The 26,756-nt window shown below is 43.3% G+C and overlaps 2 protein-coding genes across 3 annotated transcripts in view; one reads left to right on the top strand and one right to left on the bottom strand.

The window, feature by feature from the left end:
• SDC2 (syndecan 2) overlaps positions 1–26,756 on the top strand; it is a 121,819-nt gene that overhangs the window by 74,520 nt on the left and 20,543 nt on the right. The gene's annotated exons all lie outside the window — the stretch shown is intronic.
• On the bottom strand, positions 1,126–9,107 carry LOC121820380 (large ribosomal subunit protein eL39-like). The gene is made up of 2 exons (XM_042254557.1): positions 9,096–9,107; positions 1,126–1,278 (listed from the first exon to the last, which is right to left on the bottom strand). The coding sequence occupies exons 1-2, from the start codon at positions 9,105–9,107 to the stop codon at positions 1,126–1,128; spliced, it is 165 nt and encodes a 54-aa protein (XP_042110491.1).

The raw sequence follows: 26,756 nt of genomic DNA, 5'->3' as shown, positions 1-26,756 counted from the left end.
CCCAGCACTGGTCTTGTGTGGTCTCGCTTGTTGCGGTAGGGACAGGGTAGGCAGTGGTCTGTGATGCCAGCACCGGCAACACTGCTGTAACTGCAGGGTTGACAGTGTTGCCTTGTGGCTGTCTCAGTCTCCCTGACTCCCACTGTAGCCCCGTCACACATCCACATAGATTGGGAAAAGCTACCTTTCCTTCCACCAGCCCTGCCCTAGGTGTGTCTGATCAAACAGGCCTCATAGATAACGGTCATGAAGAAACTGAAGACTTTTGGAGTGAAATGGTGTTTCCCTTGGGGGTGCAAAGGGAAGGGTGGAAGACTGGGGGATCAATGACCCAGAGTGTTGTGGAGTTGGAGTTCTGCAGCCAGTTTAAATACCTGAGTTGTCACTCGCTGGAAGACTCGTACTGTAAGTGGAGAATGCCATATGCGTGATGCTCTGGAGATCTGGGCTTGAGTCTGCCTTCTTTTCTGCCCCTTACATCACTTATTAGCTGTGTGATCTTCAGTAGGATTCTAGACTCACATTTTTTAATATACTTTTTAAAGACATTTATATTTTATATTATAGTTGATTAACAATATTGTGATAGTTTTAGGTGGACAGCAAAGTGGTTCAGTTGTATATACACACGCATCTGTCCTTTTTCAAATTCTTTTCCCATTTAATTGTTAACATAAAATTGAGCAGAGTTCCCTGTGCTACCTATAGTAGGATATTGTACCTCTTTTTTTTAATTTTTAAAATTTATGTAATTTTAATGGAAGGATAATTGCTTTATAGTGTTCTGTTGGTTTCTGCAAAACAGCAACATCAAGCAGCCATAGGTATACGTATGTCCCCTCCCTCGTGAACCTCCCTCCCCATCCCACCCCTTTAGATTGTTACAGAGCCCGGGTTTGAGTTCCCCGTAGAGTCACTTTTCTTTTTTTTCAAACAAAAGATCTTATATATTTATTACCAAGCCAGCTCACTAATACAGAAACACTGAAGCAAAGAGACACATCATTTTCCCAGTAAAGCACATTTGGCTGTCGAGACAGTAGTGATGTTTTCACAGCGATATGGTAAGATGCCGGTGACCTTGATACAGCATCTATATGTGTGCCAGCTCAGGTGAGCGACTCCTTACAGACCCAGCTCGGTTCTTCTCCAGTGTCTCCTCTTGGAGCTGTACCTGATTCTGTTATACATTATTATCCAATCCGTTGGGGCGTTCGGACAGTTCTGCTTTTGTTTCTTGGCCATGAATTGCTTGATCCTGAAAGTCTTATGAGAAGACTTGGTGAGAACAGAGAGAAGTGAGAGCATCTCATGACGGAGAAAAAAAGAGAGCACCCCTTTTGCTGTTGATGGTGCCCACTGCCTGGTCTCCCTCATCTGGGTGCCAGGAGCGTTAACTGCCTCACCTGGCTGTGGGAAGCCATCACTGGATGATGTGGAGATATGGCATAAAGCAGTGAAATGAAATGTCTAGTGTTTTATCATGGTAATTATCCTGGTTATAGTGTTTATTATATTGGTTGACTTTATTGTGGGTTTCTTAGATGCTTTCTCTTAAAGAAATTGGGAATTTTAATTTGAAAGCACAGTTCATGTAAAAGCATTAGAGTTGACTTTGGTAAATTCATGAACTTAAACACTTAAACTCTCTCTCAGCCTTTAATTATTGTTTGATTGTTTAAGAGCATTTAATTTGTCCTAATGCTATGGCGTTATAGAACCATTAATAGTGTTATGGCTTTGGAAGCAAAGGCTGCAGCTAATTCCTTAGAATGATAAGAAATATTGTGAAAGGGTTTTGAGTTATTCTACTCACAATATTTCTGGGAAAATAATTAAGTATGAACCATTACAGATTTTATTTGGGCATGTTTTACATGTCTAAAGAAGCTTTTATAATAACCATTGTAGTTATTTGGTTCATGTGAAAATAAGCTGATAAGCATATGTAACATAACAGAAAATATTTTTGCTCGTCTTAGTTTCCCTAAGATGTTAGTGGTCTTTTGTTTTAAGTCATTCTGACCTTGCAATTTGAGAAGCTTGGGCATTATTTTCATATGTTAATTCCATGGTAAGCATTTATATTTAAGGAAGGGTGTGTGTACGTGTTTATGTATGTATGCTCAAGTATATCTTTATTTCTGTCTACACAGTGAAACTTTTATAGTAAGCTATCATGGCTATAACAGTTTCTATTAAGTGTCATTAAAGTCTGACTAAGGGAATTCTGGTAGCAAAAAGATAGGGAGAATTCTCATTTCTCAGTTGCAGTTTGAAGAGAAAATGATTTCATAATGACTTCTTATGAAAGTCTTAAGTTTTGGCATGTTCTGCCATCTTTATTTTGATCAAGTGTTCACAAGGGTAATTTAGTAGTCATAGATATTTTTTTCCTAAACTTACTTTTTCCATAAAAGCCTCATTACCCAACTATACTCTGAGAAGTAGAGCGAGAGTAACATCTCTTGAGTACTGACTGTGTGCCAGGCACTGTTACATATGCAGGTGGCATTATACCGTTGCAGAGGTATACTCTTCACTTTTTAGGAGGGGAAACTCCTGTGAACTCTTGCTCGGCTTCAAACCTAGGTCTGCACATCTGTAGTTTTCCCACTGCTTCCTTTTGTGCACGCTCAGTCGTGTCCAACTTTTCGCTACCCCATGGACTGCAAAGGCTGCCAGGCTCCTCTGTCCATGGAATTTTCCTGGCAAGGTTAATGGAGTGGGTTGCTATTTCCTACTCCAGGGGATCTTCCTGACTCAGGCATCGGACCTACGTCTCTTGTGTTTCCTGCATTGGCAGGCAGATTCTTTACCACTGCGCCGCTATTGCCCACTCTTTATCTAATACTCTAGTAAAGGTGGTTCTAAACTTGAAGGAGTTTTCTTTGTCAACTTTTCCTTGAAGGAGTTTTCTGACCATAGCTCAGGCTGCCATTTTGGAAAAGTGGGTCTCTTCTGAGTTTTCTCGGTTTTGCTTTGTCTTAAAAGTTATATGAGGTAGGGCCTAGGTAAACCCGATCTGCAGCAAACCCTGTGGGTTTTTCATCTCTTACTCAGAAGTACTTAATTACTCTTGGCACATCCTATAGTGAAAGAATGTATCTTGTGGGGGTGGAAAATGAAATGGTAACTATAATGAATAAAATTGTTGGCCAGTCACAAGTTGGTTTAAACAAAAGTGGGGAGGAAGCAGTTCAAAAGAATTTGCTTTTCATAATGTACCTTTAAAACATAATCAGAATTTGTTGAAGATACTAAGCAATCGTCCAGTTGCTAAAACGGTTGGATGAGAACTTGGTGATAAAGCCCTGAAGCTCTGTCTGTATCAGCTAGACAGGCAAGGTGGCTGGAGAGGTGATGCCTGTGGGTCAGCTAGACAGGCAGGGTGGCTGGAGAGGTGATGTCTGTGGGTCAGCTAGACAGGCAAGGTGGCTGGAGAGGTGATGCCTGTGGGTCAGCTAGACAGGCAGGGTGGCTGGAGAGGTGATGTCTGTGGGTCAGCTAGACAGGCAGGGTGGCTGGAGAGGTGATGTCTGTGGGTCAGCCAGACAGGCAAGGTGGCTGGAGAGGTGATGCCTGTGGGTCAGCTAGACAGGCAAGGTGGCTGGAGAGGTGATGCCTGTGGGTCAGCTAGACAGGCAAGGTGGCTGGAGAGGTGATGTCTGTGGGTCAGACAGGCTCAATGACTTGCCTGAGGCAAAACCTGGAGGTGGAAGTCTCACTTGGTGTTCTTGATTCGTAGGTGGGAAATAAACACCACAGAGATTGAGTTAGAGGCATCTTTTCTTGTATCTGCAAGTTTGAAGAATGTGAACTGGTTTGGTACTGTAAATTGAGCATGAGTCTGTTGAAGCCAGGAGCTAGTTGGTGTAAACCGTGTGGAGAACCATGGCTTAGGCGGCCAGTTTGGAAAAGTGGGTCTTTATTCCTAAGGAAAAAATAGGGGAAAGTTAATTCATTCAATAAACATGTCCTGAATATTTTCTGTGCTTAGTAGGGAAGCAGGTGATGAGGGAAACTCTTTGTCTGTGGGGATAGGAAGACATAAGTCAGAGAATAATAGAAATGAGAGTCACGAGGAGTAATGAAGTCATTCCGTGATCAGGGAACGGTGAGGAGTTACATGCGGCTGTTGCTTAGGTGGAATGTTCTTCTATGTTCACTCCCCCTTCTTCCTTCTTATTAACTAAGCCTAGAGATCCTTTCCTCCATGAAGGTCTTTCCTGACCCCCTATCCCAAGACTAGGTTAGATTTCCTTGTTGTGGGGACCTAAAGTTCAGTATAGCATCCCTAGCAGACATCTGCCCCATGGATGATAGCTTACTCTTACCTGACTTTAAGCTCCTGTGATAGAAACAGCCATGTAGACACAGTACCCTTCAGTAGGTTCTTAAGTATTTGCTAAATGAAGCTATAAATGTTGGAATGTAGTTGGGGAGGGCCCTGTAATAATAATAGGTATTCGTTGAATGCTCATTATGTGCCAGGCAAGGCTGAGTCCAGGCTCTTAACCAGCATCCCATGCTGCCCTGAGCCTTTTTGTGAAAGGGAACATCTGATTACTGGTGGTCTCCAGGGATGTTGCCCTTCTAGATAATAGAGGATCTCAGTGATATGTTGGAGATGGAGTCTTCCATTTGTAAAAACATCTGCTCTAAAGACATCTATCTAGAAAAATTTAAATGATTCTGTTCTATTTAATATATGCTTGGCTTAGAGCAGAAAACAAAACATACAAACAAAACACAGAAGACACAGGCCCTACCTTGAGGAGCTTATATTCTGCTGAGCATAGACATAAAAGTTAAAATAATTTTGGCTAGAGAAAAGTAAGTGAAAAAAGTTAAAAAGGTGACCTGGTAGACCTATGCTATCCACGATGGCGGCTGCATACCTTTGAACGCTGAGTAAGTGAATCACGGCCACTCCCCACTGTGAAGAGCTGAAAATGTAAGATGCACACTGCAGTTTAGAGACTTAGTATGAAAAGAAAATTATCAATATCCCATTTTTTACATTGATTACATCTTAAATAAATTGTTTATGTTTTTAGTTGCTAAGTCGTGTCCAATTCTTCTGTGACCCCATGGACTATATAGCCTGCCAGGCACCTCTGTCCGTGGGATTCTCCAGGCAAGAATATTGGAATGGGTTGCCATTTCCTTCTCCAGGGGATCTTCCCGACCCGGGGATTGAACCTGTGTCTCCTGAATTGCAAGCAGATTCTTTACCACTGAGCTGCCAGGGAAGCCAGTTGTTTACGTATTGGGGTAAATAAAACATAATAAATAAATGACAGGTTAAATATGCTAGACACCATGGACAAATATTGTCTATTCCATGTATTATATGAGGAATAAGCAGATTCCAAAGACAGAAAGTAGAATGTTGTTCCCAGGGGCTGGAGGGGCAGGAAATGGGGAATTATTGTTTGATGGCTAGAGAATTTCAGTTTGGGATGATGAAAAGGGTCTGGGGATGGAAGGTAGTCATAGTTACTTGACAGTGTGAGGTACTTAATGCCGCTGAACTATACACTCCCCACGTGGTTAAAATGGTGAAATTTATGTCCGTTTTAATCACAGTTTTTAAAAAGCCAAACAGATAAATTTAATTGGAAAAATTTCACTGCTAAAAATTTAAAAATTACTCATGTGGTTTGCATTATAGTCTTTTCGGAGTGTGTTGGGATAAAGAGTGGTGGGTAAGACGGTCATGAAAGGCCTTTTTTGAAAAGATTTGCTAAAAGAAAGATGAGTCCTCTGAAATGAGAAGGAATTGACCGCAAAGAAGCCTGAGGGAGAGTTTCAGGCAGACAAAGAGCTAGTGCAACGATCCTGTGGTGGAAACAAGTGGGAGTGCTTGTTGTGGGGGGCGCGAGTGAGATAAGGACAGAGCAGATCCTGCAGCCTTACAGGCCATGGTGAAGAGTTCAGGTACTCCTTCTGCTCAATTTGAGAACAGAAACAATGCAATTAAAAAATGCAAATTATGTATAGATGAAACCATACAAAGTTGCTGATGTTTTTGACCTACAAAATGGTAATTTCCTCTCATCAGACCTCATAGTGGGATTTGTTTCACCCGGGATGTGCCCTTTCTGCAAGCGAAGAATGCACTTAGATTGTTTCTAATTACTTATTCTTTGGTGGCTTCCTCGGAGGACAGCGCCCCGTCCCGTTGTCTTGCAGAGCACACAGGGCCTGACAACACGTCTGTGTGGAAACGGAAGAAAACCTAGATGATCACAAGCTGACGCTGTCACAAGGAATGAAAAACAATCCTGGAGGCAGTCTCTGGAATGTTTCCTATTTGATAAACCTTTGTCTTGGTCAGCTTGGTGATTCTTGGAACCTGGAAGAAGAGATAATAGTATCATTAGTACCTTTGCATCTCTTGTCTCTATCAAGTCACTGGGGGCATTTATTATTATCGCACAGGGGAACTTTTCCTTCTGGAAAGGCCTTGGCTCAGGACAGGTAAATGGAAGGGTTGACCTTCCCCGTAGCTGGGGAGGGTTGTAGGAAAGGCAAGTTGGGGTGCTTTAACCTTGTATTAAAGGCCATCAGCGCCGGCCCAGGTCGTATCTCAGCCGTGCTTTGCTTCCCGAGGCCACCAAGGTGGTCTTGAGGTGTGTTATTACCGCCTCTCCTGGAGCAGGGACCCGGAGACAAGGAGAGGTGAGCCCACCAGAGGTGCTGCAGGCCAAATCTTTTCCTTAATCATCTTTGGTTCCAGAGCCCCTGGTGGAAAATGTTTGTTCATGTTAAAGAGGAAGATGGTTAATACCTAAAATCTTTCATTTTCTGGAAACAGTCTCTGGCCTTGGAAACCTCTCTGGCCACCTGCTGGGGACCACTGAGTCCAGCTAGGGATAAAGATTACTGCCTTGGGCCTTGGGGCATCTCAGGTGGTAGAGAGGGAAGAGGGGAGTGCAGATTCCTTGGGCTGTGTGGGGCGTTAAAAGTTGTCTGTTCTTTGTCTTCTGAGCCCCCGCTTTTGCACAGCTCTTTGAGGTTCCGCAACTCCCCCTTGGTCCTGCCTGTGAGGGGGATTTCCTCTTCTGTGAAAACTTTTCCTCCTTCAGGACTCCCTCCCTCCCTTGGGGCAGAAGCTCAAGGCCCAGGGAGCAGAAGGAGGGGTTAGATGAATGCAGAGAATAGCACGGAAGCAGATGCACTAACTCGTGTTACATAGATAGCCACTGGAAATTGGCTGCATGACTCAGGGAACTCCACCTGAACCTGATGCTCTGTAACAACCTAGAGGGGTGGGAGGGAGGTTCAAGAGGGAGGAGACATTTGTGCCCTTACGTCTGATTCATGTTGATGTATGGCAGAAATCAACCAATGTTGTAAAGCAATCACCAATCAATTAAAAATCAATAAATATAATTTTTTAAAAGTTGTCTGGATGTGTTGTGCTCTCCTGGGATGACTGGACATCTTTTCCTGGTAGCCTAGGTGCTGTGCAAGCTAATGTTCTAAACACAGTGGAGGCATGTGATGTCATTTTTGATGTCTGAGCCACAAAGCAGGAATCTGTCCCGTAATTTCCAGCAGATCTCTCAGCTCTGCATACTGTGATCTGTTTCTGTGGGTCACTGTTGTGTCATCTTTGCTTACTGTCAAATGGTCAGCTAACAGAAGTCATGAGCTGCGTTCATTCACCACTTTCTAACCACACGAGGAACTCCATATTCGGGTAGCTCATATGAAGGTGGAGTTGTGTTTAGGGGAGTTACAGAGCCTTTCCTTTGTTCTTCGGTCCTGATAAGCTTGTTTGGTTTGTTTTATATAAAGGTTATCCAGATCACTGTGACCCCCTGGCTTCATTATGACATAGATTAAGAAAGTTGTGTGGCTCCCCAGATTGGCCTGAGTTTGAGTAACAGTCTTTTTTTTTTTTTTTTTTTAATCAATAAAGTGGTAGCTGATCTGCCTAAAAGAGAAAATCTACACAATTATAAATAATCATCCATTGGGTTTTTATTTTCCAGTTTACAGTGCTGGTTCGCAGGTTGCCTCTCTTTAATTTTCCCATAAAATCCGGGAGACAGGTGTTGTTTTTTTCTCATTTTACCCAAAAGGAGATGAACTAAGCCTCTGAGTTTCTGTCTGGGTGCACTGATTTCAGGTTGGAATCTCATAAGCCCCTTCTAACTCCCGTGTTGCCTAACTGTCTGGAGCATGGCCCAATGGACTATAAAAATCCATTCATTTAATATAAGGGGAGGAATCTGTCACCCATCAAGTTTCATTTCTGATTCTCTCCCTAGAGGTATCACTGGCACGTCCTGCTTGCTCCGTCTCCAAGCTCATCAAATCTCAAACCACTGCTGTGGGAACCCCATGCCTGCTTCTGCCTGTATTTCTGATTCAGTGAAGGACTCTACCCCTCATTCCAGTCCTAGGTGTTAGGGTTGTATGTGAGTGATGGTGAACTCACCATGTGATCACTAAAGCTCAGGATTCTTCAGCTATAAAATGGGGCTAATTAATACCTGCCCTATGTTGTGAATATTTGGGGGTCTCATCCGTTTAAATTTGGTACACAAATGCACTGTAAGGATAGCAACCACTACTGTCATTTTAAAAAGTCATTAGATCCTCTTACCCCTCATGTGATCAGTTGTCAGGTCCTACAGGTTCTACCCACATTAATGCCATCCAGTCTGTCTACCTGAGACTTCTTACATAATTGCTGCCATAATTTGACTCATCAACCGTGGCTCCAGTCCAGCCCCTCTAATCCATCACCTGCACTAGATCTAACCTGATATTTCCCAAAGCACAAATGTGAACTTCTCCTTTAAGCCCCTCATTTACTTACAGAATAAAAATTCTTTAGTTTCTCCCCAAAGACCCTTCATGACCTGCCCCTTTACACAGCCTCCTCTCACTATCATTCCTGTTCCTGGACGCACATGCTGCCCTCCATAGTGTGGAACTAAGACTCCTCTGAATAACCTCCCATCCAGTCTTGGTCCCCTAAAAGCTGGCATTCTCTTCCTTCAGTTTCCCTTCTTCCCTCCAGCCCCTTAAACCTCCCCCAACCCCCTCCCCGTGCCTAGCTGGTATCATCTCACCTTCAGCCTCATGGTCTCAGTACTTCCCATAGCATCCTGCATACAGTAGGTGCTCAAGAAGTGAACAAATTATCTCTTGGTTTCAGTGGATACAGGGTGGCCAGGCACCTTTAGCCCTGGGTCTTCTCAACTTGACGGCATCTCTGAGGATTTGGCAAGGCTGGACCACAGACTGGATCTTTAGGAAAGACCCTGGATGGGTAGCTGAGCCATGAGGAGACCTGGAGTCTGCCCTTGGGAACTTGGGGTGAAGAGAAAGGAGGTCACTGTCACCACAATTCATCCACTTTATCAGCCTACATATGATTCACGTGTATATAGCTGTAGACTGCCCTGGTAGCTCAGCTGGTAAAGAATCCACCTGAAATTCAGGAGACCCTGGTTCAATTCCTGGGTCGGGAAGATCCCCTGGAGAAGGGAATGGCTATTCACTCCAATATCCTTGGGATTCCCTTGTGGCTCAAATGGTAAAGAATCTGCCTGCAATGCGGGAGACCTAAGTTCTAATCCCTGGGTTGGGAAGATTTCCCTGGAGGAGGAGGGCATGGAAACCTGCTCCAGTATTCTTGCCTGGACAATCCCCATGGACAGAGGAGTCTAGCAGGCTGCAGTCCACGGGGCTGCAAAGAGTCAGACACCACTGAGCGACTAAGCACAGCATAGCACGTATACAGCAGCAGCCATCTCACCAGGAATTTATCCAGAGTTGTCACTTCACTACTCAGAGTTTACTCCAGAATTGTCCCTAAATATTCCTGGCAGAAGCAGCCGTCCACATCCTCCCCCTACCCTCAGCAACAACCAGCTGGGAGCGATCAGCCATGGTTACCGTGTCCATTAGCCGAAAAGTAACAAAGCCGGGCCTCTTGGCCCTGCAGGCTGTAGGCTCTTACCCTGTTGTGACTGAGATCACTCCTGTCCAGAGTCATCTAACAGCTTTCCACAGAAGATTGTGAGGTGTTAGTCTTATTGTTTTGTGAGAAAGACATTGAACACTTCTGTCCATATGTTATGATCTGGAAAATTCAAGAACCACCTAGAACTTACTGCATTACATGTTATGTTTGAAACCTCTGGAAATCCAAGCCTCTCTCCCACTGTGGGGATTTGCTTTGCCCCTTCCTCAGAAAGATGCAAAGCCTGCTAAATGTGTTCCTGAGCGGGTTTTGACATCTTTGAGTTACTGTTGTTCAGTTGCTCAGTCGTGTCTGATTCTTTGCGACCCTGTGGACTGCAGCATGCCAGGTTTCCCTAACTTCACTATCTCCCAGAGTCTGCATGCTCAGATATATAGAAGTGCCTGAAAAAGGACCCCACAATCTACCTGCTGTGAGTCTTAGAAATGCAAACCTGTCTTGAGAGAGAAGGCTATGACCAGGGGAAAGGATTTATTCTCTAAGACTCTGGTTGCTCTCTTTATTGGTTGGTCTGTTTTAGCCAACTTTTTACTGAAGCCCAGTGCCTTCAGGAAAGGACACAAACCAGAAGTGTACAGCTTGAATTTGCAAATCACCCTTTTCATATATTAATATATAATAATTTCTAAGACTCAGTGCCACCAGCAATTTCTTGTTGAATTAAATGGAGGGAAGGTGAGGATGGAAATGGGAAGTTCTGAATCCTTTTCCCTTGACACAGCTGTTTGATAACTTTCCTGTCACTTATGTGCTCAAGGAGGTAGTTTTGTTTTCCTGGTGCTAATATTTGAGCCACTCACAGCCTGGAATTTTTGCCTCCAATTTGGTTTCTTTTGCCTTTTGAATGATGAATCCCATGAAGCCCCCCACCCCGTGTATGAAAATGCCCTGCTCCTGTCTTTGTGTGTTGGATACTTGTTTGTCCAAAGAAAGGACACCTAAGAGTTTATCTGCACACCTGGCTCTGATAAGGGAGTTCCAATCTAAGGTGTATTCCCCCCCCCCTTATTCTGAAGATGCCTCTCTTATCCCCATGTCTTTCCCTTCTCTGTCTTCAGAGGTGGAAATTCTTTAGGTCTGTAGTTTATCTCTCAAATTCACGACCTTCTTTTCTTCTGGAAGATTTATCTGATCACCTCCCCTCTTCCCATGTGGCCCTTTGTGGATCCAGTTAGTTGAAGCAGCTTAACACAGGCTGTTGTACTTTTCAGTGAAGTTCAATCCACTCGTCCTTCCAGTTAGGAAAACATCCCTTTCTTGACCCATTAGTGATGAACTGTTTACGTTATGATCAGCCTCGGTGTCATATGAAATGTTTTCGGCTGGAATTGTCTCCCCCATTACCCCAAAACTTTTTAATTATGAAAATTCTTAAATATACGTAAAAGTTGAAAGACTGTCCTCCACCTGAATTCAGTAATTGGAAGTCATATTTGCTTTATTTGTGTGTAGATTTTGGAGGGTTATGCTATTGATAGTAAAATTTATCCATCAGGATATTTCATCCATGAGTACTTCAGTATGCACTCCCTGTGAGTAAGGACAGTATTTTATATGAAAACAGTCTTACCCAAGAGAGTTAATTCTAGGTCCATACTATCTTCTAATATCCAGTCCACATTCAAATTTCCCCAGTTGTCCTAAGAATGTCTTTTATAATTTTTTTCAAAACCAGGCTATACAAGAGTTTTTATTTCCTGTAGTTTATTGGTGCGTCAGAGACCCTCTGGGTGATTGTGATGGCTCAGGGGACAGAACAATGTTGCAGTCGTGTAGACATTTCTCCAGGAGAAGATTGCATTTACCTGTCTATTTCCTTACTTGCTTCATGCAGCAGTGGAGGCAACAGTGAATTAATAAGCATGAATGCAGACACCCATCACTGCTGTGAATGGACCACTCATCACTCCTAGAAGTCCAGAAGGTCTCATTTTCTTCATGTAGCTAATTGTATCTGCCGTTGCTTCAATGCAGCCGTGTACACACATTTTTAGCACCGAGGAACCATCTCGTGTGTGCTGGTTTGCCAAAAACGTGTGTTGTTATTCTGGAAGGGAGCATAGCTCAGGAGAGATATATGGGCAAGAATTCTCCAGAAATTTGGATTTCATGATAATTAATAGAGTCTATTTTGGGGGAGTTCATTTTAAGATGTACAGAATAATTGAACAGATACTATGTAGGTTCATGTATCTCCCAGCACTCTGTCATTTCCCTTATTGTTGCGCCCATTGGTTGTAATTAATGAACCAATATTGATACATTATCATTACTTATAGTCCACAGTTTGCATGAAGGTTCACACTTCGTGTTGTATATTCCTATGGGTTTTCAAAAAATGCTTATTTATTTACTTATTTATTCTTATTTATTTACTTATTTATTCTTATTTATTTACTTATGCAGGATCTTTAGTTGTGGTTTGCGAACTCTTAGTTGTTCCATGTGGGGTTTGGTTCCCTGACCAGGGATTGAACCCACATCCCTTGCATTGGGAGTGCAGTCTTAGCCACTGGACCACCAGGGAAGTCCTCATTCTATGGGTTTTGACAAATGCATCATATCAAGTATTAACAATTACAGTTCTCCACAGGATAGTTTCACTGCCCTAAAAATTCCCTGTGTTCCACCTGTTCATCCATTCCTCCTTCTCCCTGAAAATCTGACCTTTTTACTGTCTCTAGTTTTGGCTCTTCCAGAATGTCATAGTTTAAATCATACACTGTGTAGCCTTTTCAGACAGACTTTTGTCACTTAGTAATATGCATATATGTTTCCTCCACGTCCTTTAGTGGCTTGCTAGCTCATTTTAGCTTATCACTGAATATTATTCCATTGTTTGGCTGTATCACACTTTGTTTATCCATTCACTTTCTTTAGTCATTACTGTTATTCTTAAACAGATAATAGAACTTTTTGGCACATATTAGGTATTTGGTTAATTAGTAGTTATTAAATGGCTTAGATTGAATCCTTACTTTTTTTCTGATAGGTGTGTAGTACAAAGGGAGTGTTGTGATGGAAAAGGCAATTCTGTGTTAGGAACTGATTTCTGCTAATGTGCAGTTATCGTTTAAGGATAGAGCATTTAACCCCACAGCCGCTTAGCCCAGCAACTAACTGCAGACAACTTTGATATGCCCAGGCTTCTAACAACAGTTTAAAAATTCTCCCTAGCATTGCAGTGTCCCATATAGTAGCCACCAGTCACATGTGGCTATTTCCATTTGAATTGATTAACAATGAAATAAAAAATTCAGTGCCTCTGTTGCACCAGCCATATTTCAACCGCTTGATAACTATATGTGTCTAGCGGCTTCCACATTGGACAAAGCACATCTAGAGCATTGTCATCATCACAGATAGTTTTGTCGAACAGCCCTGATCTAGAGCATTCAAATAGAAGGATGGGATTGAAGTGAGTTGACCAGGCCGATTCTGGTTTCTCTTTAAGGCTTAGCTGTTTTGTGCTGCAGCAGTTTTACAATGGAAGAGAGGAAGGCCAGAGATTTGTCTGCTGGAGCAAAGTTGCTTAAAATAACTTACTAGGGATAAAAAGGCTGCCCAGGGCAGTGAAGCTGTGAAATCCTCCTTGTGTGACAACCCCAGGAGGCCCAGCTTGACAAAGGGTTAGGCCCTTGATCAGCTAGTGTTAAGGACTTTTACAGAACCCTGAGTTCTTGCTTATTTAGTTTGGTGAAAAAGCAGGGGCTTTCTCTAATTTGAGGGGTTGGGGTGGGTGTGGAAAGGGAGTTAAACTTCTCAACTAATAAGCTTGCAAATTGTACACGCATCCCTGAGTAAAATCCTGTGGTCCTTGAATTCCAGGAATGTGAATCTTGACCGAATATCACATATTTGCCACAGAAATTGTAGTTCTCTCCCTTGAAATTGAAATTACTCTTATTTGGGAGCAAAAGCAAATGGCAGTTTTCTTGTGTGTTTTTTTCCTTCTTTTTTGCTAGCTCTTGGATTTGCTCAGATCTAATTTCATTCACACGGTAAGTGCCATGCTGACACAAAGTATTATGGGTTGTCAGTCTGCTTGGATCTCAGTTCTGTATTCGTTTTATGTATGGCATTTTACTGAAGTCTTCAGGTTTTTTTCTTCTATGTTGAAGTCCAGATAACAGACATTATATGAAATTGTGCTTTTCCTTAATGCCTAATCTCGAAATTGGCTGTTGATGCTGGTGAGGGTTTTTAATAGAATTTTCAACGGAAAGCACCAAATTGCTCTGTTTGCACAGTGCAGCTTTAAATGTTGACTTTTCACCTTTTGGCATGCTCAGGCTTCTAAGGGGCCTCATGTGGAAAGGCAAATTTGACAGAATAATATATCAACCAGAATTCCTGTGAAAAGGCTTAAAATATTCTGGTATTTGGACGTCCAGTCAGGATGTGACCACTTGGAATCATGACTGTCTATAAACACAGGCTTACAATTGATAGTTTCTCTAAGAATAGGCACAGAGAAAATAGTATATTATCTTGCAAATGAAGAACTGGAAATGCCAGACCTCAAATGAAGATGGATTTCCCTTTAATCTTTCAGCTAGTGTCACCTGCTAAACAACTCTCAGAAAAGTTGCTGAGATTTAGTCAGTATTTAATAATTATTGCATTTGTTCAATTGACTTTGCTTTAAAAACGAACACATCAGCCCTCGAATAAAAGGCAGGGTAATGGATGGATTTCTTATATTTACTATGGTTTTCAGTTAATTTTAAAAAGTATATTTTAATTCAGACACTGTTTCATGTTAGCAAAGTCTTGAGAAATTGATTATGGTTTCTTCACATGGGGTTGTTTTCTTAAAAGCCATGCAAGGGGAAAGAATCAATATTAGAGCTTTCTGAGTGGCAGCTTTATACAGAGCCCCCCCAGCACGATTGATTACAGCTGTTTTTGTAAAGGATTTAAAAAGAACAATCTGTATTAAAAACCTCCTTCTTTGCTATGAGCTTGAACAGTTCCAAGCGGGTTTCCATGGGGGCTGCGCTGCAGTGTGACCACTTGAAGGGCTTGTGGCCGCACTGGCGAGCCAGGGCAGGCGGTGAGAAAGGCTATTAGGTGAGGGGGTGTCGGAGTGCGTGCCAAAGAGGTTACCGTGGCAGCTGCAATCATTCAGCCGAATTCCTCAGCCTCCGAAGCAGGAGAGGCAAGAAGCAAGTGACTTTTCTACCAGTGGTGTGTAAAGCAGCCGGAAAAGAGAGATGAAAGTCAGTCTCTGTTCCAAAGCATTGGCCAAAGGCAGGGATGTTCAGGCCAAGTAAGGAGGCATAGAAACAGATAGTCCCCAGTTTCCACACCCCCAACTGCTGCCTGGAGGCCAGTGAGGAGTGGACGCGTCTTCCATGGGCCTCTTACACCGAGCACCAGGAGTGAGCTCTAATCAGGCTGCCCGCTGCTGTTGTCCCAGTTAAATAATAAACTCCACTCTGTGGGCAGAGGCACTGCGTGGCGGCAGGGTGCCTGGAGCAGTCACATCTATCCCAAACTAGTCCCATCTTGAACGGCTGTGACAGGAACAAAGTGAGAGACTGGGAATGTGGGCTGGGCTCCCCAGTCTACTTCTCAGGAAGACCTGTGCTCTTTCGGAAATGAAGATGTAACAAGCAGCCCTGGGTGGCTGTCATCTGAGAAGGTGGGGCGTTTTGCATAGACCTTGCCATGGGTTGCTGTGCAGAAGGCATTTGCAGGCCTAGGGTGGCCCATTAATTTGGGAAGAAGTCAAAATCCTGGGGAATGTGGGGATTTTTAGAAAATATTGTTACATTTAGTACCCATGAGCGCTAAATCTCCCCATAGGCCTTTGGTATGGCTTGCTTTAGAACTGATAGAATCAGTTGGTAAGCAGCCTTTGTTACTGGATTTACTTGGGGAAAAAAATTCCTTGAGATGATCTGATATGTTTTTGACTCCCAGCGATTGATATTTGCTTTTCTTTATCTCCTGTATTTTTAGAAAATGAAGTGCTATTTCTCTTATGAAATGTGCTTATGAATGTGTGTTCCAACTGAGACTTTTAATTATCACTAGGGAATTACCATGAATCGGCCTCACTTGGATGCACAAAATAATAATGATGGGCTCTTTTCAAAAAAATATATTCTCGAAAGCATTTCTTAAATATTATTTTTTAATTGCGCATGTAATTTTACCATCTTGCAGGCTCCCCTTTTCCCTTCATCTTCCATACCCTTGTATCGTAAGAGTATAGGATTCCATCAGCAGGATGTTGGAATGTCTCCATAGATGCTGATCAGAAAGACAGAAGGCAGCGCTGGGTGGTGGGGATTAGGTTACCTTTTGGATTTTTGAAGTTTTTTCCCCACATGTTAGTTTGAGCTGTCTACACACCTTCTTTCCTCTTCCTTTGGTAAGATTGTAAATATTACCTTCAGATAAATAACTCATAAACAACACTCGACAACACCAACATGAGTGCTTTCTCAAATGCATTTGCAGAAGAGATGGCACAGGTCACGTGACTATAAACGTACTCCCTGTGAAACAGGTGCTTTTGTCTGGGAGCTCAGGTTTCATTTCTTGTGGAATTTTATACGGGATCCACAGTGGATTTCATAATCAGTCTCTAATACCTTTAAATCTTTGCCTGCTTCCTTTGTTAAGGAAATCATTTCTTTAAAGGCTGCTTGGCCTTCCTTGTTAATTGGTTGAAGAGTTTGATCAGGAACAATTCCTTTCTATGACAAAAAGAAATACAGGGCCAGAGGCTATGAGTCTTGAGCAGAATCAGGATGTTTTTCTGGGAGATAATCAAGAATGTGATTAGCTTCAGCTCCCAATAGAGCCACCACTGTGACTTGGCACTTGGTATTAAAAATCCACCCTTCAGAACAGTTTGACTTCAGTTTTGAAATCTGTGGTCTCATCACCTTTGGAGGTATCTCCTTCTGTCTAGCTTTGTTCCTTTTATTTAGATAAGTGCCGTCACATTTTCAGTCTTCCAGGGTAAGGAAGTAGTCACATGTCATTTTCTTCATCGAAAAAGTCTCCTAGATCAGGTAGTCACCTTGGCAACCCAAGGCTTTCTAGAATCAGCAAAAGGAGAGAGAGAACAAGAGGCTCTCCTTACAGACAGACAACATCGATGTAACAGAGTGAAGTGAAGTGAAACTTGCTCCATCATTTCCGACTCTTTGCGACCCCGTGGACCGTGCAGTCCATGGAATTCTCCAGGCCAGAATTCTGGAGTGGGTAGCCTTTCCCTTCACAGGATCTTCCCAACCCAGGGATCGAACCCAGGTCCCTTGCATTGGAGGCGATTCTTTACCAGCTGAGCCACCAGGGAAGCCCAAGAATAGTGAATTGGGTAGCCTATCCCTTCTCCAGTGGATCTTCCTGACCCAGGAATTGAACCGGGGTCTCCTGCATTGCAGGCCAATTCTTTACCAACTGAGCTATCAGGGAATGTAACAGAATGTGCCCTGAAAACCGGGAGCAACTCAAAACATCTTTAGGGCTCACTGGCACATCAGCCCTGGAGTGTGTCCCCAGGCACAGTGCTTCCAGGTCAGATAGTGGCCACTGCAGGTGGGGACTAGACAGGAAGGAAGATTGTTGACTGGGGCACCAACAGCCACACCTAGACGTGAAGTGTCTTCCCTGCTTTAAATAACCCAGAAGCAAAGTGTAACTAATGAGATGGGTAATGAGACCCAGGGCATTTTAGAACCTAGAATCTTGTGATTAAATATCCATTTTGCTAGACCTCTTGCCTTTATGGCTTTAGATAAACTGGATCAGGAGTGACCAAAGCACTGTGGTGTGATTCTGGGGCACTTTCCTGAAGTGTGCACTTTTTTTTTTAAAATGTTTGTCACTTATAGACCTGTATACTTCCATGACGCTTTCTTTAGGCTCTTTCTACGTGTATGTAGCTGTCTGTTTAAATATATTAGCTGTTAAAAGTACTGTTGATGTTTGGAAGCTGGTTCCTGGCCATTTCCATTGTTTGTGGCTTTAGCAGCGTATGTATGTTGGGAAAATATAACAGTAATTAGGAACAAGATCATTCACAAGCCACCAGCCTCACCAATTAACTCTTCATTTTTCTATTGATTTGAGATTTTGAGAGTTGTAATATTAGAAAATATTAAAGCAATATATACTTTTTAAATACAGTGTGTTGTCCAAACATTCTTCCTCATTGTTCTGTGGAATATGATTTTTAATGGCTATGTTGAGAAAATTAATGTATGAGACATAATTGACATAGCTATCCTTTTGTAGGTGTATTTACATTGTCTCAGTGGTTTTGCCTTAATTCAGAAGTAAACATTCCGCCTCTCCTTCTTTTTAGAGTATTTCCTTAGGATAATTCCTGAGAGTAGAAATATCTGATCAGATGGTAGAAAAGATTTTATATCTTCTTAAAACACATTGCCAGTGTACTTCCCAAAGGGCTCATGCCCATTTCTGTAAGTTGGCATCTTTCACACAGAACTCCTCTTTACAGGCCTGAAGGAAAGTGTCCGTATCAATGTTCAATCTCAGTGCTAGCTTAGACCTGAAATAGGCTCAGTTGGAAATTCCATCCACCAACCGCCCCTCATCTCTTGAGAGTAAGTTTATTCTCCAGCATTAGCTGGAGCCTGGCAGGGTGTGGTCTACCCTTTGGACCTGAGGTCTTTCCCATTTTCCTGTCCCATAGGCATCCTGGGGCACTCTGTCAGCTCCCGTATAGTGTAGAGAATATATGTGGCTATGCCTCGGGGCTTAAAATTGTAGCAGTTGAAAATCCTTTAGAGTGAATTATTAAATCTAAACCAGAGCCTTTTGGCTTCCTGTGCTTGACTTGGAGTCTGTTCCATTATGGTAGTTTTTACAAAACACTTCTGAATGAGAAATACATTCCAAATTTCTTTTCCCCCCACCTCTCCTGCCAAACGCCACCAGGAAACAGAATCTGGTTACTTCAGTTAGAATATATTAATCCTGACCCTCTCCAGCCCTTGGGACTTTTCAGGTTAGGCCCACATGGCTTCTATTTTTACTCTAGTCTAAACTGTGGTCATATGGATGGCAAAATAAATACTAGAATATTTTAGTTCGGGAGGGAGAGAGGCAGCAGTGCTTATAATAACATGGCAGCAAACCTCTCTCTTCCCTCTGCTTGATATTCCAAAAAAGGAAGAAAGCGCCACTCAGAGCACATCTGTAAGTCATGAACATTTTCCTTTTGTGTGTCATGCATATTCAACATAACCCCCCTCCCCACACGGCCCAGGCGTTGCTTTAATATCCATTGCTCTGTAAGATCCCTAGTTTTGGTGCCGACAAATTTAATTCAAGACCCAGGTAACTTCCCTTCTCTCTTTGGACCAAGAATGCAAACCCTTTATCACAAAGAGAAGTGCAAAGTGGTGGTGTGTTCTGCTCTTGTCCCCCACTGCCCACCCCTCACCCCCACCTCCTTTTTCACGTCCATGTCCCTGAAGAGGAAGACTGGTTGTGTTTACATTTGAAAAGACCCTGATGCTGGGAAAGATTGAAGGCAGGAGAAGAAGGGGACGACAGAGGATGAGATGGTTGGATGATATCACTGACTCAATGGACATGAGTTTGAGTGAACTCCGGGAGTTGGTTATGGACAGGGAGGCCTGGCATGCTACAGTCCATGGGGTCGCAAAGAGTTGGACACGACTGAGCTACTGAACTGAACTGAATCCTGGGAAGAAAATTAAATTGAATTTCACAATATAGATATTCCAAAACTCAAAATTTACAAAAGGACATAAAGTGAAAACGCTCTCCAGGTGAGAGATTTTGCATTTAGTTAGTTGACCCTGTCATTTTCTCTAGGTGACAAAGCATAAAGTATGTCAAGAATTTAGGTGCAAGGCTTAGATTTCTTTCAGCTCAGCTTTTCTTCGTGAGACGGTGGCCTATAGAGACTGAGGGCTGTGCAACAGGGGGCTTTGTAGAGTGATATGGCTGTGATACGATTATTGGCAAGGGAGCAGATTCTTGCATATTGGCAAGGAAGTGTCTGTAATCAGGGCCGTTTGTTGTTACCAAGGCATAGTTTAAAGAGAAATGGGACCGACGCCCTGAATCCTGCCTGTTCTATGTTGTAATGCTTGGGGGTGGGGGCGGGGATGCAGAGGAGAATTGCATCCTTCAGTTAAATAAGCATGCAGGGCCTTCTGGGTCCTCCTGTTTGAGATATTGGTTTAAATTTACCCACCAAACCATTTACTGAGCCAGGACCATACTGTAGACTCAATAGACAAACCCTATAGGAAGAAAAATAATGTTGAAGCAGCTTCTCCAACGTACCTATGGTGAGACATCTTTTGTGACAATGATATGGATTCTGTTGAATCATTAATATACATTGAGATGAGCCAAGAAATCCTTTGGTCAGATTCTTTTGCTATTCTTTTTCTTAACATGCTGATTGTTGGGCTGAGCATTTTATTAGAGAAAGATTTTGTTTGTGCGTTGTTGGCTAGAAAATCGAAATGCTTTGACCCACATTCTGTTCTTTTTTTAAACAAAGAAGAGAATTTCGACTGTGAAGTACACTAACTCAGTGTTACTTTTTGAAACACTTTTGAGCCATTCCAGTGTACTCCAGAGACTAGTGTTGTGCCCGGCTCCTTGGAGGTATTCTTAAAGAGTTGGCGAATTCTTCTCAAGTCATCCTTATCTTTCTGTTAGTCCTCCTCACAATATAAGGCTAAATTCCAGATTCCCCCTTTCATAAGGAGACCTTGTAAGAGCTCATGGATTGAGTTTTCCCCGATGTGTTTTAACCAGGTAACTTGTTTCAAATATGTGGTGATTTTCTTTCACCCAGTGGCTTTAAGCTTGCTTTCAGCCTTTCAGAAAAATGCGACCTCTCCTATTTGTTGAACCTTTACCCATATGCTGGCTCTAAAGCAATAGGAGATACAGAAAACACCAGACCTGCTCCTGGTTCCTCAGCCTCTCCAAGTAATGTACATTCTAAGGGGTGGGGTAAGATTATCGCATTCAACAGGAAAATCTGCCATGACTAGTAAATTCTGAATGAGTGGTTCAGACCTGCAGGATTGTAAGTAGTTACTTGTAGGAATTCTGTCATCTCCCATGCTTTGGTTTGTTTCAAAAGGTTGATGGAACTAGTTGTATTCTTTCACAGTCGCTGATGATTTGACTCTCTTAGAGTTTATTTTTTGATGTGACATTTTTATGAGCAGCCCAGTCATCTTTTTGCTTCATACTTCACACCCAAATGTGATTCTGCCTTCATAAACCTGATATTTTTCTGTCCAGAATTGGGTTTATTTTCCTAATAGACACAAGTAAATAATTTATACTAAATTCCCACTTAATAGAAATGCATGCTGATAAAAATGCATGTTTCTTAAAGTTAGAGGCTAGCTTTTTATGTAATTAAGGACCAGCGTAGGTGTTTGAAGCAGGTCTGAGCTTAAAGACCTTTCTTAAGGATTTCTTAAGTAGGAATTTAAGAATCTGCTTTCATGTGTGACAGCTTTTGTATGAGTTACGATAGTAGAGTAAGTCTAAGCCATTGTTAGACAGCAGAGCATTTTATGTAAACAAGTCCTTAGAATAAGTGCTTGGTAAATACAGTAGCACTTGCCTGTAAATATATAATGCAGTCATATCTCACACATGTTCAGGGACCACAGTATGCTTCCCAACAGTAAACATAGGTTTCTTTTCTTCCATTACATCTTTGATTTGGGTGGGACACCTAACAGAGATGAAGATGTTACTAAAAATGAATGAGTGACAGTTGGCATCCTTCACAGGGGCAGTGTACAGGATGTTAGGCAGAGAACAAATTGTTAAGCTAGAATTCTAACTCTTCACACAGACTTTTCCCCGTCTATAATGCCAAAAACACTAGTTCTGAAAGATGTGAAATAGATTTTCAGGGCATGTGGGGAGAATTTCCATGGCCAAAGTTTGAAAGTGTTGGATCAAGCAGAGTTCAACAAGACTCTTGTATTACAGTTCTTCTCAGGGCCTTTATTATGATTACGTGTGAATTACAAGGCAGGGTGGTGAGGGGTGGGTAGTGGGCAGGCCCAGCAAGGCCAACACTCTCAGTGAGCACACACTTTGACGCCCTGACTTGGACATGAATCCTTATTCTCCACTTCTGAGCTGTCTGTCTTTGGACAAGCCTCAGTTCCTTGGTCTGTAGTGGAGATTGTTGAGATGATTAGATTTGCCAGTGCTTATAAAACACTTAACACAGAATGCCTGGCACATAATAAACACTTAGCAGTTAGCTACAGTTAATCCTTTTGAACCCCAGGCTGACTAGCTCTGATAGCTTCGTGTTGTGGGGCATTATAGTTCAATAGCAAGAGCCCAGAATTTAGGTGGCAAATGTTTTGGGCTCCAGTTTGACCACCAACTAGACTGGATGATTTTTAAGTGACTTTATCACTGTGGTATTCTGTGTCTTCACTTTTGAAAGAAATAGGTCATCTGGATGCCTATAATGTCCAGTCAAGCTCTAAGATTATATGTTCCCATGGGCTCTACCTAAGCCAGAGTTGGCAAGATCATCTTAAGGGCAAGTATATCATCCCTGTGGGACTATGTAGGAGAAAATTTTAATTATTATTTCATTTACAGTGTGTGTTCAACTAGTAATAAAATAGGTTATTAAGTCATCTCTGGAAAAATAAGCTAGAGTTACAGCCAGTGTCGTGCTTTGTAATCACCATGAAAATAAATAAGCATTTGAGTCTTTGAGGCCAAGTCAGGACTGAATGTGCCTTTATGCTAAAACTAAGAAACATCATCCAGGTGCTTGTTTTCTATGAGGTGATTCAGAGTGTCATAACAGGCCACACAAACATTTAACTTTTAAGTCTGAAGGCTAATTTTCTGAAGTTTGGGTTTGGGGTGGTGGTATCCATAAATAGGCTTTCTACTTTCTGACTTTGCTATCAGCCTAAGTTTCCACCATGTGTGCGTGCAAGCTAAATCACTGCAGTTGTGTCCAACTCTTTGCAACCCTATGCACTGTAGCCCGCCTGGCTCCTCTGTCCATGGGATTCTCCAGGCAAGAATACTGGAGTGGGTTGCCATGCCCTCCTCCAGGGGATCTTCTCAAACCAGGGATCCAACTCACGTCTCCTGCAGCTCCTGCATTGCAGGTGGATTCTTTACCACTGAGCCACCAGGGAAGCCCCAGTTTCCACCATAAGGTGAATTTAACACCTACTGCTTTGAGCTTTAATTATCTTGACCACTGTTTATTGGTTGCACGATTTAGAGGACATCCATCTAGTATATAAAGCAGTGTATCTTTTAAGGAAGACCTCGGATTTCTAAATAACAGATTTCCACCCCAGCAGTTGGAAACATGAGATTTGCCGGATGTAAGCTTTACCTCATAATTAAAAAAACCAGCAAGTAGATTTATTCAGTTGCCATCTCACACATTTTCTTTGCTGAGACAATGGGAAGATTCGTGATATTTCTTATTTTGAGATTAGTGCACTTGGGGTCTTCTATGCACCAAATCAGCATTTTCTCTGTTCATTTTTATTACAGACATCATATATGTTTGGGCTGAACTGTTTTGTCAGAATATTGGTTTTCATCATCTTCAAATACGCGAGCCCCTCAATTTTCTGACCTTGGAGGAGTTTATTTCCTCTTAGAGGTTTTGTATAAAGTAAATGGATGTCACCAGGTCTGAGTGGAGATTTTTTGTTGTCTTTGATTTGTGTGTGTGTGTGTGTGTGTGTGTGTGTCATGGAACCTGGGGTTTGGGTGGAGGAAGTGGCAGTAACTGACTGGAAATGCAGGTGAGGTTGTGTAGTGGAAGAATGCCTTTCAAGGCCAAGGAGTTTTTATTTTAATCCAGTGGAAGATAGGGAGCCAAGAAAGGGTTTTTTATATTAGCAGGGGAGCAATGTGGTCATGTTTAAGAATGGTTCCTTGGCAGATGATGGATTCAAAGACAAAGCCCTGAGGGGTGGCTGAGGAAGGAAGCCTTTGTAACGGTCCAGGCCCAGCATGGCACGGTTGCTGCAGTTTGAAGGGCAGGGAGGAAGCGATAGAGTTGGGAGACAAAGGCAGATTTTACCAGCCTTCAGGCATTACCTCCTCTGTGGAGGTTACTCGGGGCTCGGTTTCCATGGCTGAACCTCCGTTGTGTCCTGCGGTTGCTTTTCCTCTTCATTGTACCTCGGTGCTTTCCACATCTTCCCTCTGCTCTCCCACAGCATGTCTCGAGTCAGCTGAGGGGAGAAGGGTCTGAAAGACCAGCTTTGGTTTTCTTCCAGCTTGTACTCTGAGCCCTGTTAGCCAACAGTATTGACGCTGCCCCTCGGTCACGGCCAGTCCCCAGTGAGACAAATTCGATAGGAAGTCCTGCCATCGAGCTGGGCCTCTGCAAATTTCCTCCCCATTGGTTTCCTTCATCCAGGGGCTCTGTCTCATCGAATGCAAGAGTGTTCCGTGTGTCTTGGGGTTTTCTGCTTAGTGAGGCAAATCACAGTTGGCTGGTGTAGAAGCCATAGTCTTGAGTCACCCCTTTTCTTGGCTTTTGGAAAGATGCGTGTCTTGCCCCCAGGGGATGTGAGTGCAGAATTCATTTCCCTTTCTGGGCATGTTAACTGCAGCAATCCTTTCTGCACAGAGTGTGGAGTCTTCACCAAAGGAATTGTCATGTTTGCAAAGAATTTTTTGTTAAGAGGAAAAGACAGTGGAGGTTTTCTTTGAGCGTTATCTGCTACCGTGGGAAAAGAAGCCTGCTTATATGAGATCAGACTATGGAAGGTTGTGTGTGTGTGTATGTGTGTTTGTGTGTGTGCGCACGCGCATATGCTAAGCTGCTTTAGTTGTATCTGACTCTTTGGAACCCTATGGACTGTACCCACCAGTCCATGTACCCATCTCTGTCCATGGGATTCTCCAGGCAAGAATACTGGAGTGGGTTGCCATGCCCTCCTCCAGGGGATCTTCTCAACCCAGGGATCAAATGTGCAGCTCCTGCGACTCCTGCATTGGATTTTTTTTACTGCTGAGCCACCAGTGAAGCTCTCTATGGAAGGACAGATATTGGCAATTCCTCTTAGGTGCTTGGTGCCCCTGATGTCAGAGGAGGAGATAACTTTTAGTGTGATGTCATAATTATTGGTACCACATCAGACAATGGAGGAACAAATCCTTTTAGCTGCCCTCGAGCACATTAAACATCCCATCAGCCCCAGGACTGCCCTGGAGCCTCGCAGAGCCTGAGGGGCTGAGGGGCTGCCAGCTTCTTTAGATGTGTCCTGAGCCCAAGTCTTGTAGCAGTTCAGGTCCCACAGCCTCCTCCTAAGGAGCTGGTTGTCATAGAGAAGTGAGTTGCTTGTCAAGCCAGCCTGTGTGGTTGAGTCGTGAGGTGGCCACAGTCCTCTGGGAGACGTGTTTTGGCCCATCTGCCTGTGCGTGTGACAGACGTGCCCGTCTAGCAACTGGGTCACCTAATGAATAGACTTGCAGTTTACAAGTAGGGATTAAATATTTCACATGGCCCGTGCCACCTCCAACTTCTTTGACAGAGCCAAGAGGAAAAAATCATTCAGTGTTGAGAAAAGGCAAACAGGTTTCTGCTTTTAAGTTCAAGGTTGCGCAAATAGGTCCCTGTCCATGTGTACAGTTTGGGACTGATGGTCTCCGAGGCTTCGGATGGAAAGATATCAACTGTAGGAGTCCCCCAGGACTCGTGACATGTGTTAACTCTGAAGCCTGAGTCAAAGGCCAGTTTGTTTTAGGTAATCTCAGTCAGCAAATATTTATTGAATCCCCATGCCTTCCGAGAGGGCCAGAGAGCTTAGGTCATTGAGGCCCTGCCTTCTCCAAGTGTGCTCTGCTGAGGGGCCACAGGACAATGCACACCAGACAATAACACCGAGCCTTTGTCTTCAATTGTTCACAGGCTAAAAATCTAAAATAGTAGTTTCTAACAAGGGGACGTGGAAGGTCTGAAAAAACAGAGCCTGTTTTGTAGACTGGACTTGAGAGAAAGAATGAGAGGGCTCTGCCAGTGGAGTTCATAGGACAAAGTTTAATACACACAGGACAGCAAACGGCCCAAGCGCTGTTTGCTGAGCACTTGCTGCCCCCCAGATGGTGTGATTGTGGGGGGTGGGGTGAACTGAGGACGTATGAAGCACAGTCCTTGCCCTTGTAGGAGCTAAGAGACTGCCAGGGTCAGTGACGCCGATGGTGGGGCTGTGGAACCCACGGCTCCTGATACTGTAGGTTCACGAGCTTTGGGAAGCCCGGCCTGGACTGGTGAAAGCCTTGGAGACTGCTATCATGAAGCATGGCCTCAGAGGGCAGAGTTAAGCTCTGACTGTTCTAGGAAAATTCAAGCACACTCTTGTCTCAGGGTGGTCATTCAGTGCCTGCCGGCCAGGCTACTGGGAAACCAGGGCCTCATTAAGGTGTCAGTTCTCAGAACGTGCCGATGTGGCCGCTTGAGCAAAGCAGGCATCCATACCTTCACGGTAGTCGTCACTGAGGCCTGGAGGACACCGGCTTGGGTTTAGGACACCAGCTTGGGTTTAGGACACCAGCTTGGGTTTAGGATACTTCGGTCTCTACAATCAGCTGTCAAAACCCGAGAGAAGAAAGTGGTGCTGTGATGGGGTGGCCCCGGCGTCCTCCGTGGAAGGTTCCAGTCCAGTGACTGCTGGAGCAGAAGAAGGCTTTATTTTATCAATAAAAGGAAATCTGATGAAAG

This window comes from Ovis aries, chromosome 9 (genome assembly GCF_016772045.2).
Source record: "Ovis aries strain OAR_USU_Benz2616 breed Rambouillet chromosome 9, ARS-UI_Ramb_v3.0, whole genome shotgun sequence".
NCBI lineage: Eukaryota > Metazoa > Chordata > Mammalia > Artiodactyla > Bovidae > Ovis > Ovis aries.
Note: the sequence above shows the minus strand (reverse complement) of the source record. Positions and strands in the feature narration are given on the sequence as shown.